This window comes from Tigriopus californicus, chromosome 10, assembly GCF_007210705.1.
Source record: "Tigriopus californicus strain San Diego chromosome 10, Tcal_SD_v2.1, whole genome shotgun sequence".
NCBI classification, from domain to species: domain Eukaryota; kingdom Metazoa; phylum Arthropoda; class Copepoda; order Harpacticoida; family Harpacticidae; genus Tigriopus; species Tigriopus californicus.
In genome coordinates, this window is record NC_081449.1 from 10,730,868 (window position 1) to 10,742,945 (window position 12,078).

At 46.7% G+C, this 12,078-nt stretch overlaps 1 protein-coding gene across 3 annotated transcripts; it reads left to right on the forward strand.

Moving 5' to 3' along the window:
- Nucleotides 1-144: 144 nt before the first annotated feature.
- On the forward strand, nucleotides 145-10,492 carry LOC131889724 (integrin alpha-PS1-like). Of its 3 annotated transcripts, none has more exons than XM_059238895.1 (3): nucleotides 145-904; nucleotides 5,603-5,790; nucleotides 6,278-10,492. In XM_059238895.1, the coding sequence occupies exons 1-3, from the start codon at nucleotides 620-622 to the stop codon at nucleotides 9,399-9,401; spliced, it is 3,597 nt and encodes a 1,198-aa protein (XP_059094878.1). In that variant the 5' UTR covers nucleotides 145-619; the 3' UTR covers nucleotides 9,402-10,492. The 3 variants fall into 3 exon arrangements, with proteins under 3 accessions (XP_059094878.1, XP_059094880.1, XP_059094879.1); XM_059238897.1 differs by lacking the exon at nucleotides 145-904 and adding an exon at nucleotides 1,949-1,963 and having other exon boundaries at nucleotides 6,278-10,491; XM_059238896.1 differs by lacking the exon at nucleotides 145-904 and adding an exon at nucleotides 4,970-5,080 and having other exon boundaries at nucleotides 6,278-10,491.
- The last annotated feature ends 1,586 nt before the right edge of the window (nucleotides 10,493-12,078 follow it).

A 12,078-nucleotide genomic window follows, 5' to 3' on the forward strand; every position in this document is an offset into this window, starting at 1 on the left:
TTTGGTCCTCCGACCGATTGAACGAAGAGGAGTGGAAGGAGGGGGAGGAGGATGGCCGCGTTCGTTCTCTTTGCTCAAGTCGTCTTTTGAGAGCGAGAGCTGCAAGCATGGGATGGAATCGAAATACGTCGACGGACGAACTCGAAAACGACGAATACTCACTACTAGTAGTCGTCCATCCAGCAACTTCTCTACTGCTCCATTCACCCAGTGACGTATACGATCGCACTGGAATTGTTCCCAACGACGGCCACCAACTTGAGCGCAAAAGCCAGAAACCGACTGCTCAGTTGAGCTCTACTAATGCCTGAGTGAGCACCACGAAATTCCGTCTCTTCGTCTATCTGGGGATAGATCACCCGAGTGAAACACATCAGAATATTTTCCGGCCTCACAGTGTCTCGTTTCGATACGGATCGGTATGGAGTCCTGAGGTGATTGATTGTGAGGCATGGTTGATATTCCGCGACAAAAGTGGTGGTGCTCAGGGGAAATTCCCCGCTCTGAAGTGAGATAGATATAGAGAGATCCAGGTCCCAGAGGCCTCGTGTCCCTTAGATCTCGGGATGAGGACGAAATTGTTCCAATGAAGAAAAAGCAACAGTGATCACCCCACCCCATGATGTGGTTATCGTGTCGGGTGACATTGGGCATCTTGCTCAAATGGATATGTTTAGCCCTTGGGGTGGCGGGGTTCAACTTGGACCTTCGCATCCCGATCATTAAGTCCGGCGGCGATGTGGCTGACAACTATTTCGGCTACTCCGTGGCTCAACATCGAACTTTGCTCGGTGCAAGGGGTGAGCCCCGATTTCTGGTGGGAGCGCCATTGGACCAGAACCTTCAACCGGGGACCAATCGATCTGGAGCTCTTTGGCAATGCCCTCTTTCCAACGCGATTCGGGTAAGCAGCCACTACTTATGTACAAGAGAAGCTTTTAGGGATAGAATGTCGAGTAGGAGCGATCGAGTGCAAAAGTTCGAAATGGAGGTGAATTGTCATTTTGAAATGACACTTGTGCCTTCCTTATCACAAAGGCAGATTTAATGACTATCACCTGAATAGAACGCACAGAAAAGAGACCCATTCATGTGGAAATCTATTGAAAATCAATTGAGGCTATCAAACATTTTTTAACTTCCAACTTTGGTCTTGACATTGGGGGAGCGGCTGCCTCTTTTTATTGGAAAAAAAATTTACTTCATTCTCCATATCGGAGTTCCCACCTCTGTTCACTGTTCAGTATACTCGTCCAAGCAAAAATAGCAGGGCGTACCGTGGCATGAGTCGATTTTCCCATGACTGAATCAATTTTTTGTCAACTAATTCACCTCGAGCTCGGGCCGAACAAAAAGCCGATTTTGCCCTACCCAAAGCCAATTGTGTCCACAGCTTGCAAAGATACGGAGACGACACGAAAGAAGCACTTTTGCCGTTATTATGGCTACGTCGACATCTCAATAAATGAGGAAACATTCCAGGGGTAAAGTAGCGACGAAGGCAGGCTCTCCAGATCTCCAACGTCCACTCACTCGACCACTTACTACTATTTGAGTTGCACATCTTATCTTGAGAAACAACAGACGGAGGGAAACACACGGGCCATAAAAAAGCCTCTTGGCTATTTGGCACAACGTAAAATGTGTGACTTTCCCAGATTTTTTTTTCCATTTCCATATTCTTGATTGGGTTGGTTGAAAGATATTGTTGATGGCATAACTTTTTCTGCTCTCTACTGTGTTTGAATTGCTTGAAACATGCTTCCAAGGTCATGGGGGTGTTGTTGTTTGCATTTCTACAGTGTTAAAAAGCACTGGCCTGGCTTTTCTCTATGATCTCACTCGAACAGTGTTGGTTAGGATACGATTAAAAAATTGCCACAGATTACATTCTTACAGCCACCATGATTGCATCGTCTACATGCTTGAGGGTTAGAGGATATCTGGTTACCATTCCTCCTGGGTGAGCTGGCATATAAAGCTTTGACATCAAATATATGACTTGAAATTGGATCTCGGCTTCGTGCGATCCGACCTTAAAAAACCCCTTTGTCGTATTCGACCAAGATTGTGGCCCTTTAAGCTTGGCCAATCTTCTATTTGTGGATAAAGGAATGAGGGAATTGTAGAGTGTGAGACTTGCCAATGAATGCTCGGAGGACAGTACACTTGTCTGTATGAACTCTACTGGGAATGCAGGATGATCCTGGGACGACGACGACGACACCATCGAAACGAGTTTCCACGATTCATTGTGCTCATTGACGGATCGTGATTTTGGCCCTTTTTCTCCGCTGAATGTTCCATTCACATGAATGAGGCTCTCGCACGGCTCCACACGGACTATTACATGTACATGCATAACAACAACGAATCAAAGCAGTAGTACTGGAAACCGCATTCGTCCAAAGAATCGGATAATCATAAAACGAGTTTTCGACGAATAGCTTATTTGTGGGCTTGCTCTCAGACTGTTCTGGCAATTGGCATTGTTGAATACATTGCTATAAGATTACATGTTGTTTACCGCTGCAGTGCAGTGCTGTACGTAAGTACATTTGGCACAGAAAGTTGTGTGATCTCTCCCTGCTCAGATTCTTTTGGATGCAAAACTATTACGTGAAGTGTGCCCAAGCCCAGATGAAGTCAGTAGTTAATGTCAGAGATGTTCGAAGTTGGGGAGCGACCGAGACATGCAACTGTTGTCGAGTGGGATTTTTATTCCATCTTTTGACCACAATTGGGAATTGCGAAAACGCACAAATGCTCAGTTTGTTCGTCCAAGCCCCTGGCAATCAAGATGGACAGATGATGTTTGAAAATGGTTATCTTATGGCTATCCTACAGCCAGGTCTAAATCTGCTAATATATGCGATACCATCAAAGCATTAGGCCAACAATAAACAGTCCAAGGTTGGGGGCTGCAATTTGATAATAAAGCCTCAAAGCTCCATGGACGCGTATGAATTGAACAATATTTGCCAACCTCTTCGGATTCAAGGTCGAGCTTTCAAAAGCCTATCCCAAAATACGATCGAGTACTTTTACATAATACTTGCACATGAGTTCGATGACGCAGTCACTTGTTGGCAAGTTAACACGAGAAGAACCAGCCCTAAACAGTCTCTCATTGTAGAACAGGACGAATTAGCTCTGAACCAATATTTATCCGCTAGACACATATTTGCCTTTGTGAAACGTGTGCTTTGGGTCCGACCAAAATCCAAAATACCCTGATGAGGAACGAAACGGGAGAAGGAGCAAAGGAGCGAAAGAGAGCTCTCTAGTCAAGGAAAAAATGTGTGGATAAGGCAAAACCAAAAAAGACGAGTAAGCAAGCAAGCAAGCCAGGAAGTAAGCATGCAAACCACGCCAAAGAACTGACTGATTTGCTGGAGATTGAGATTGATCAAACATGGGTGTGAAATAAATACCCTGGGAATCAATCTCAGCAGAAGCCATAGACTTACCGCCGATCGTCCGTATGTACGTACGTAGATAAATGCATGGAAGAGACTGCTTTTGGCCTGAGGCAACGTCTTGCCCCACGTTGATATCAAATCCAACTTGAAATTGCCTTGTATTGTGTGGCGAAGCTGTCCACTCTCAGTTTTGAGTGGTTTATGGCCGTTCCTAAATACAAAGCCATACCCCTCAGGACTGTGCATACGGTGCTTAGTCAGTGCACACAAGAAAACAGGGCATGAACCACAATAGTTCCCCTTTATCCCCAGATGGTTCCTTTCGATCACGCAAGCCCAGAATGAGAGCAAGCAGCATAATAATTCTTTACATTGTATGAACTTGTATTGAACAACCCACATTGTACGGAGTGTACGTACGTAAATGGTACTACTACGGTGCGTTTTCCGCGTTACCGTCGGTTCCTTCCGTGGCGCCTGCCTTTGGGGCACTTGGAGCACTTGGAGCACTTGGAGCACTTGGAGGTTGGGACCTCGTACTTTTTTGCTCTGACTTGATCCTGACATGGGTGGTTCAACAAACAACACGGAAAATCGCTTTGACACCAAAAAAGCACAACAATAGTCCTGGCCTCCTCTCAGTCTGGAGAGCCCCTCACGTGTTGTGCTTGAGAGAAGCTGGCTAGAAAAGCTCACAATAGGAGTATTCCTGGGACAAGTACTCGTGGCGTTCATACGTAGTAGTAGTAGCAGTACTGGGTGGGTACGAGTTCGATCAAGCCGGTAGCACTCGAACCCGAAAAGCTGGAAAACTAGATCATGATGAACCAAAGGTGAAGGGGGAGGTCACGATGAGCTGATCTACCGCAGCACTCTCTCCTGGATAGATGTGCTACATAAGTACGAAGAGGGGTTGTGTGTGGGGTAGCGAAGTGCGATTTGGGGCAGGTGTGGGGTAATAGTGAATGAATATGCGTGATTGGCATCGTTTTCCCTTACTACCAAACAGCCGGCGTACCCAGAGTCCAAATATACATCTCGGCCTAATCAAGCGAGTGAGAAGGGAAATCGGGGCGAGTCAAACAATTGTTTGACAAGAGATCCGTTCAGATTTGAGAGAAACGAGGAAAAGTGCTGAAGATAGGTCTACTTGATCATTTTGGTTGGACTCCAGTAATACTTTGTGGAAGTCCTGACTTCGTACATGACCCCCAAATTTAGTCCGTCCGATGCAAAAAGCCTCAACCTTACTTTTGTCTTCAGTCAAGGAGAGGGCGAGTGTGTAGCATCTAGAGAGGAAAAAGCTTTCGCATCATTTTGATGAAGGGAGAGGAATACAAAAGATCAAACAAGAAAACGAAAATATTTTGAAAAGCATGAAATAGAGCCATGAAAAAGACCCAGAGGGCGAGAGAGAGAAGCTGCTTGAGCTCATGGTTTATAGCTCTACTTTTAAACCGACAGCAAGGTCTACACTTTGACACGCTCATGAGTAGGGATTTGTGGAGTTTAGGATGCATAAATTCCTCCGAAGGAAGCCAGGATAGGACGATGAAAATAGTTTGAGAGCAAGGCGAGGAAAGCGTCACACCTCATGCCAGAGTTGTCGAATTCGAGTCTTAAGTCGCCGGCAACCAGTCTTCAACAGGGATTATGAGGTGATCAACGCCTTTTTAACGGATTAGCCTCAGCTAAATCAAATACATGCCGAAAATGGCGTGTATTCATGCTGAAATATCGAGACTCAACAAGAGCCTCCCCTTTCGCGAATTTCACGTGATTAGGGGCAATTCAAGGCGACTGACGAGGGCGTCTTCCGTTCCAAAATAATGTTCACCATTGTCGAACAAAGCGATGGCTTCACTTGCAGGAAAAAGGACCTTTTTATAATTATGAAAAGATCTCTTCTACCCTCAATAAGCTGCCAAGCAAGCACTCGCTCCCAAAAGTTGATGCAAGCAAATGTTCCCTTTTTGGCAAAGCTGGTTATTGGAGGATAGGAGTAATGTGCTTTCGGTTGGTAGCAAAACTTTCAGAAAACATTGTCAGCCACAATGACTATTTTTGGCCATTCCATCTGGCAAGGAAAATAGTTGATGACGTTGTCTTGCCAAAATACGTGCTCTCATCCGTTTCCATTCCTTGCGTAGTTTAACATGTTCCTCCAAATGTTCTTTCAGGATTGCACTCAAGTGGAGACGGATGGCAAGCGTTCGAGAAATCGAATGGATAAGACCTATGGGATCTACAATGGATCTCTTAATACGTTGAATCCACCCATCTCGTCGGAATTGAAAGATGGCCAATGGCTTGGAGTCGAGGTTCAAAGTCAAGGAGAAGGTGGAAAGGTCATCGTGTGCGCACACAGGTAAGTTGAATACGTAGAAAAAAAAGAGATGAAGAAGATGAGATGAAGATGATGATGATGAGTGAAAAAGAAGTGAAAGAACAACAATAGCAACAACATTGGCGGCAGTTATCTAGCCAATGAATGCTCCCACCTCACTTGGAAGCACCTGGCAACCATCCGTCCAGTAGGACCAATAAAGAACAAACGGCCACGCCAATGAGTCCCCTAATTGCTAGCACGAGGTGCCAATTGAGATGGGAGTTAAATGCGAATTGAAAATTTATCACCATGTAGTCTTCGTGTCGAGTAAGTTTCATGGTCTCGTTAAAAAAAACACCGGGGACTCAAAAGAAGACCCAGATATGGTGTACTGTACAGTACAGACACGTAGTTAAGCCACAACTCTGGCTGCTTGTCTTGGGCTTCTCTGTCAATCTCGCGTCCCCTTTGGTTATTTTCCTCGATCTCGATCACTGACAGAGCGTCGTCAATGATTCTTTTTTAGGTATGCGGTGCGGGACGTTGAGAAACACTCACAGAGGGTCCAAGATACCAAGCGAGGCATGCTGGGTATGTGCTACGTCCTCGATCCAGATTTGACTCTTCCCCGAAACGACGACATTGGCTATAAAAATATCGTCAATGTCCGAGATGCGGTGGGAGGCAAGCACCTGGAGCCCAAGAGAGACACCTTCGACAATCACGCCCAATGGGGAGTGTGCCAGCTCGGCACGGCGGCCTCATTCGTCAAAGATGAGGATCTCAGTGATAACGATCAAGATCTGGCCCTCTTTGGAGCCCCCGGATGTTTCACCTGGCGTGGCAATGTGTTTGGTCAGAATCTCGGCACTCACCGGCGATATCGCGTGGCCGTGGACTTTGAAAACATGCTAGACTTCAGCAAACATGGCCACATGGGCCTATCTGTGACGTCAGGGCGCTTCTTCAACGGGGACGTCTATTACGTTTCGGGTGCTCCTCACGCTGGTCAAGATGGTTCTCGAACGGGAGAGGTGTACTTCTTCAGGAAGGACCCAATCATGACCCGCTACGCCCCAGATTGGTCGTACACTCTCAAAGGGGAAGTCTTTGGCACCGGCTACGGCTACTCCCTGGCCACTCTGGATGCTAATGGGGACTCAAGTCCTGACCTGTTGGTAGGGGCTCCGTTTTATGACGGTGGGAAAGAGGAGCGAGGTGGAGCCGTGTACTTGTATCTCAGCAAGGGCCGAGCACTCCATAGTGACTATTACGTGAAGATTCTGGGAAAACAGGTGGAGTCGCAATTCGGTTTGGCCCTCACCAACCTGGGCGATTTGAACCATGATGGGTTCGAAGATTTTGCCGTGGGATCTCCGTATGAGGACGACGGCAAAGGTGCAGTGTATGTGTTCTTCGGTGGTCAGAGAGGTCTCCGGGCGCATGGGCCGCCTTTAAAAGGCTCTCCGCCTTTCTTGTATGCCGAAGAGGTGGCCGATCAAATCATTACAGCCGGTGATCTCATTAAGGCTGTTCCCAATGGCGTTCTCCCGCTCGACCTACGAACCTTGGGAAGCTCCTTGAGTGGTGGCATGGACATGGATGCCAATGGCTACCCGGATCTTTTAATTGGTGCTTACCAATCTAGTCACGTTTTTCTGCTTCGATCTCGTCCCATCATTGACATCCGCACCTCGGTCAACGATGAAAACCTCAAAGGCATTGACCCGGGCCAAGCTGGCTGCCGGGAGGACGAGACATCCGAGGATGCCTGCTTCAGCTTTAACGCCTGTTTCAGTGTTGATAAAGAGGTGAGCAAGCAAGGGTTATCCCTCACGTTCAAGATTGAGGCAGAGCCCAAAAAGCCAGTGTCACGTGTATGGCTACGCTTGTTAGATCGGCCAGACGTCGGCCCCAATCGCACGAACATTGTCACGGACACCATCAAAATTGAAGGAAGACGAGCGCAATGCACGGCCGTCATTGGTTACATTGGGCCCTACGCAGACCTCCAGAGTCCGGTTCAATTTGCCATGTCTTACTCGTTGGTGCAGGCCCAACCTCGGATGCTTTATCTTCCCGGCGCATCTCTGCCAAATATCAATGACTATCCAATTTTGAATCAGGCCCAGGCCAAGAAGCGCTTCCAAGCCACTTTCGAAAAAGATTGTGGGGAGGATGACGTTTGCCAATCTCAATTGGCGTTTGAGCCCACGCTTCGGGACGAATCCAAGGAGTTGGGCCGAACTCCAGGTGGCTATTATGAACTCGAGCTGGGCTCTTTGAAACGAGACGAGCTCACCCTGGACGTAACCATTAAGAATGGCGGTGACCCGGCTTACGAGGCCACATTTGATGTGTTCTTCCCACCGTCGGTGAGTTACATTGGCATGGGAAAAGATACTAAACTGAATGCACCTGAGTTCAAAAACGAGACTTGGCTGTCCTTCAATCTTGGCAATCCCTTCAAGGGCGCCGCCAATGGAGAAGCTCACTCGACCAACATTCAACTGCGCTTCAGTCCGAGATTGCTCATCGACGATAAACTCATCCAGTTCTATTTAACTGCCAACACTTCATCGACTCAAGTGTACGATACGTCCACCTTCGTTAATTTGGTGGTGGTTCGCCGAGCTGAGGTCAAAGTTGTTGGAGGGGGATTCCCAGAAGAGGTCCATTATGGCGGGACCGTTCGAGGCGAATCTGCATTGCAAGAGTTGGCAGAAATCGGCCCACAGGTGGTGCACAAATTCTTAGTCATCAACAATGGCCCCTCAGCCGTTGATGTCTTAACTGTCCACATTGCTTGGCCATTCCAAGTCGAGAATGGAAAGGCCCAAGGAAAATGGCTCCTGTATCTCACGGATCACCCCTCGCTGAGAAATGGACGCGGGGACTGCGTACTACCCTCGGGCTTTGCTGCAAACCCATTAAATTATACTGCCGGTCATGATGGCATCACTGCCAGACACACACTTGGGCACACGCCCCCAGCCAATTTTGTCATGAAACCGGGCAATGGGTCCGATTACGAGGACTTCTTTCAATCCTCGGCCGCCCGCGATTCGTCTCTGGGGGATCCCGACCTCAAAGCCATGATGCAAAAGCTCAAGTCTAAACAGAAACGTGAGGTGGAACAAGTCATCCTCCCACGAGTGCTCCCCGGACTTGGGCCCAATGGAGGCGACCTCAAGGTTGTGACTCTCGACTGTGATAGGGGAACGGCAAAATGTTTGCGCATTACTTGTCAGATTTATAACATGCCGGCGGGTGTTCCTGCCACCATCGAGGTTCGATCCAGGCTCTGGAACTCGACGCTAGTGGAAGACTACAGCGGCATTGATCAAGTGGAGATCTTCTCCAAAGCCAAAGTGACTGTTGATCCAGACATAACACAAAACATTGGCGATGATTATGTGTCGGTGAGGACCATCGCCTACCCGGACTCGCATCAACTCTTGCCCGAGCAGGGTTTGGAATGGTGGATCATATTGATTAGCATTCTCGTTGGTCTCCTCGTTCTTGTTCTCATCTGCTTGATTCTCTGGAAGTTGGGCTTCTTCAAACGCAAACGCCCCTCGGAGGAAGATGACGTGGATTTCATGATGTCAGCTCACTTTGAAAAAGCCCATTTGAACGGCAACTCGTGAACGTAGTGAAGACGAGAGAAAACCATGGAACCCTGAGTACAAAACCCCCCTGTCTTGGATCAATTCAGATCGACAGCTTCATCATCAGCATCTTCATAGTCATCCTGTGTGCCTTTTTCGATAATCTACTCATGTCTCTCAATTTGTCTGAAGAATGAGAGAGTGGGGCAAGCATGGAAATCCAGAGAGCCCCTCGGCAGTCAGTCGAAAAGGCGCTTTGGTCAAACAGCCACGAGAATGGATGAACGAACGATTGAACACTCAACGTTCACTTCGATCACATTGGTGTGAAACGCAAAAGCCAATTTCTTCTCTCTTATCTGGTCCATCAATCAGGATGGCGTGATAGTTGGAGCGGACTTCAAAAGAGTTGCTTTATATTTGAAGTTGCTGGCTTTTTAAGAGGACTTGGCAATGAGGAAGAATTAGGCTAGGTTCACACCACATGCATCATTTTACCATCACCACTCTCAACTCTGTAGGGTGTTATCCTCTATCTCTTCAACACTACTAAAACTTTTGAGTAGGAGGATGTCTCAAGGCGAACCACTCCTCCATACTCGCTCCCAACTCTACAACTAGTCCGTGAACGTTTTTATGCTCACAACACTACAAGAAATCAGTATCAAAATGTGACACACTCACCAGGTTTGAGTGACAAATCGATGGTGCACACCATAATGTCCGAGGTATGACAATCACGCCTCTGGATGGCCCTTATAGATCAGCGTAGTATGACAATAACTTGCGAGTACTTTGGTACAAGACAGCGACCCACAGCTAAACCAAGTTCATCTTCAATGCAAGAGTGACAAGGCATGTTTCCAATCTTCTGACTGCGCCTGCAAGAAGAAGTCTGACATTCCAAGACACAAAATGATGATGATGATAAGTGATTTTTTTTTTCGTCCTGCTTCAAAAATCAAGAATTTTCACCGCTCCAACCCGCAGCTCAGCTCGGGAAGTCCATTCTTTTAGAAAAAAACAAGATAATACTCTCTCTCTCTCAGTCACTTGGAGAATATCCTGGATCATTAAGAAACGGCTAAATAAATGTAATGAAAAAATCTGCATAAAACCGGCTTTGCGCATGATCATTTATGTCGACGTCTGAAGTGAGGTAAGATGAACGAGCATCATCGGCTTTAGATGGATTGATATTTTAGTCGAGAGACTTGACGGTGATGCGAGGGCGAGGTCGCATGTCTATTAATGAAACAAAGGCCTCCTTTCATTCGATGTTTGAAGGCAATCTAACGACCTCCTTGAGAGTTTGTTGTATTTGACAGAAGCTCCATGTTTAACTTTGCCCGTGGGAAATTCGGATGGTCCAATTCTGTTCGTCTCCACTGAAGTAAAAGAGGGTGGCTTTGTGGATGGAACGACGAGGGAGGGGACAGAAGTGTTGATGAAAATATGAAGTGCTCTTGAATCTTGACTTTGAAGAGCAATTGGCTTGTTTACAGAAAGGGTGATTTCGAGCTTACCACCATCACTACTGTTCAGCTCAAATACCACACATTTGACATGAGATAATGTAAAGAATTTAACATCGCCAGTTCGCGATAAGCCATAATCATTTTCGTTCCAACTGCATTACTAAAACACGAGATACGGCCAACCGCGCCCATGCTCGATTCACATAATGGCCTCAATGGGTTACGACGAACGGACCACTTTTCCACTTTGCGCCAATAAAGACATTCTACTTAGAAGTTTCCCTTCCTTCAAGACACTTCAATTGAACTGTCCTTCAGTGGATCTTGTCCGCAAATATGAACTGAAGTGGATTTCATGCAAAATCGGAGAGAGCACAAGGATACGCAAGTGAGCCAGTCAGCCAGTCAGTCCACCTGGCTCATACATAATTTTTCTCAAGACGAACTGTGCAGACTCAGATGTGCAATCGGGCTACTCATATCGTACTGCTCATGCTTTGCGAATAGCTCCAAGCAACGAAAAAAAAGATCATATTTTTGAGGCCAACACGACACACAGGATGTCTTTATCCTCCCGATTTCATGCACTTCTGAAGGCTGACACTTGGCAATGATGAGAACATCGTTATTCGCATGGACTCCTATCGGTTTTCCAATCAAAACCGATCTATATTATTTTTTGTTCGATATGTTAATCGGATGAAAAGTATGGCAATTGCAAGAGTCATCATCACATGACCCAAAATTGCATTCCTAAGGTTGTTGCGACGAATAGGTGTTGTGACATGAAACCTGGCAGCCAGGAAGAATCAGTTCTGGCCAAGGATCCGTCCGCTTCATCATGAATTGTAACGATGTCCTCCATTGCCATTCTCGTTGTATGGACTACTGTGCGTAGTGATAGCGAGAAATTGGGGCCCGTTCCGAGTCTGGAGAGCAGCCAAGATATTGCGTGACATATTATGATCGTGTAAAAGGCAAACAGAAAATATGAGTGGCTTGTCTCCTGAGCCGACAATCTTGCCATAACAAATGGAAAGATTGTTTCCTCGACCCTCAAAAATTCTTCGTTAAGTCGGGAATTCCATCATTTTGCCACAGCTTGTCGAAATCAGACTTGTGAAAAGTGATGCGAGGTGGTGACTGGTGACCATGAAGCAGACAGACGGAGAATCTGTTGTTTCACACTATTTCCAGCCACACAAACGAGTTTCATCCTGATTTACACTGACAATTCT

Bases quoted from the DNA above. Each gene is read 5' to 3' on its own strand.
- LOC131889724 (XM_059238895.1), top strand. From the start codon at position 620: ATGATGTGGTTATCGTGTCGGGTGACATTGGGCATCTTGCTCAAATGG. The intron at 905-5,602 runs GTAAGCAGCCAC...ATGTTCTTTCAG, and splicing joins CTCTTTCCAACGCGATTCGG to GATTGCACTCAAGTGGAGAC. The intron at 5,791-6,277 runs GTAAGTTGAATA...ATTCTTTTTTAG, and splicing joins GTCATCGTGTGCGCACACAG to GTATGCGGTGCGGGACGTTG.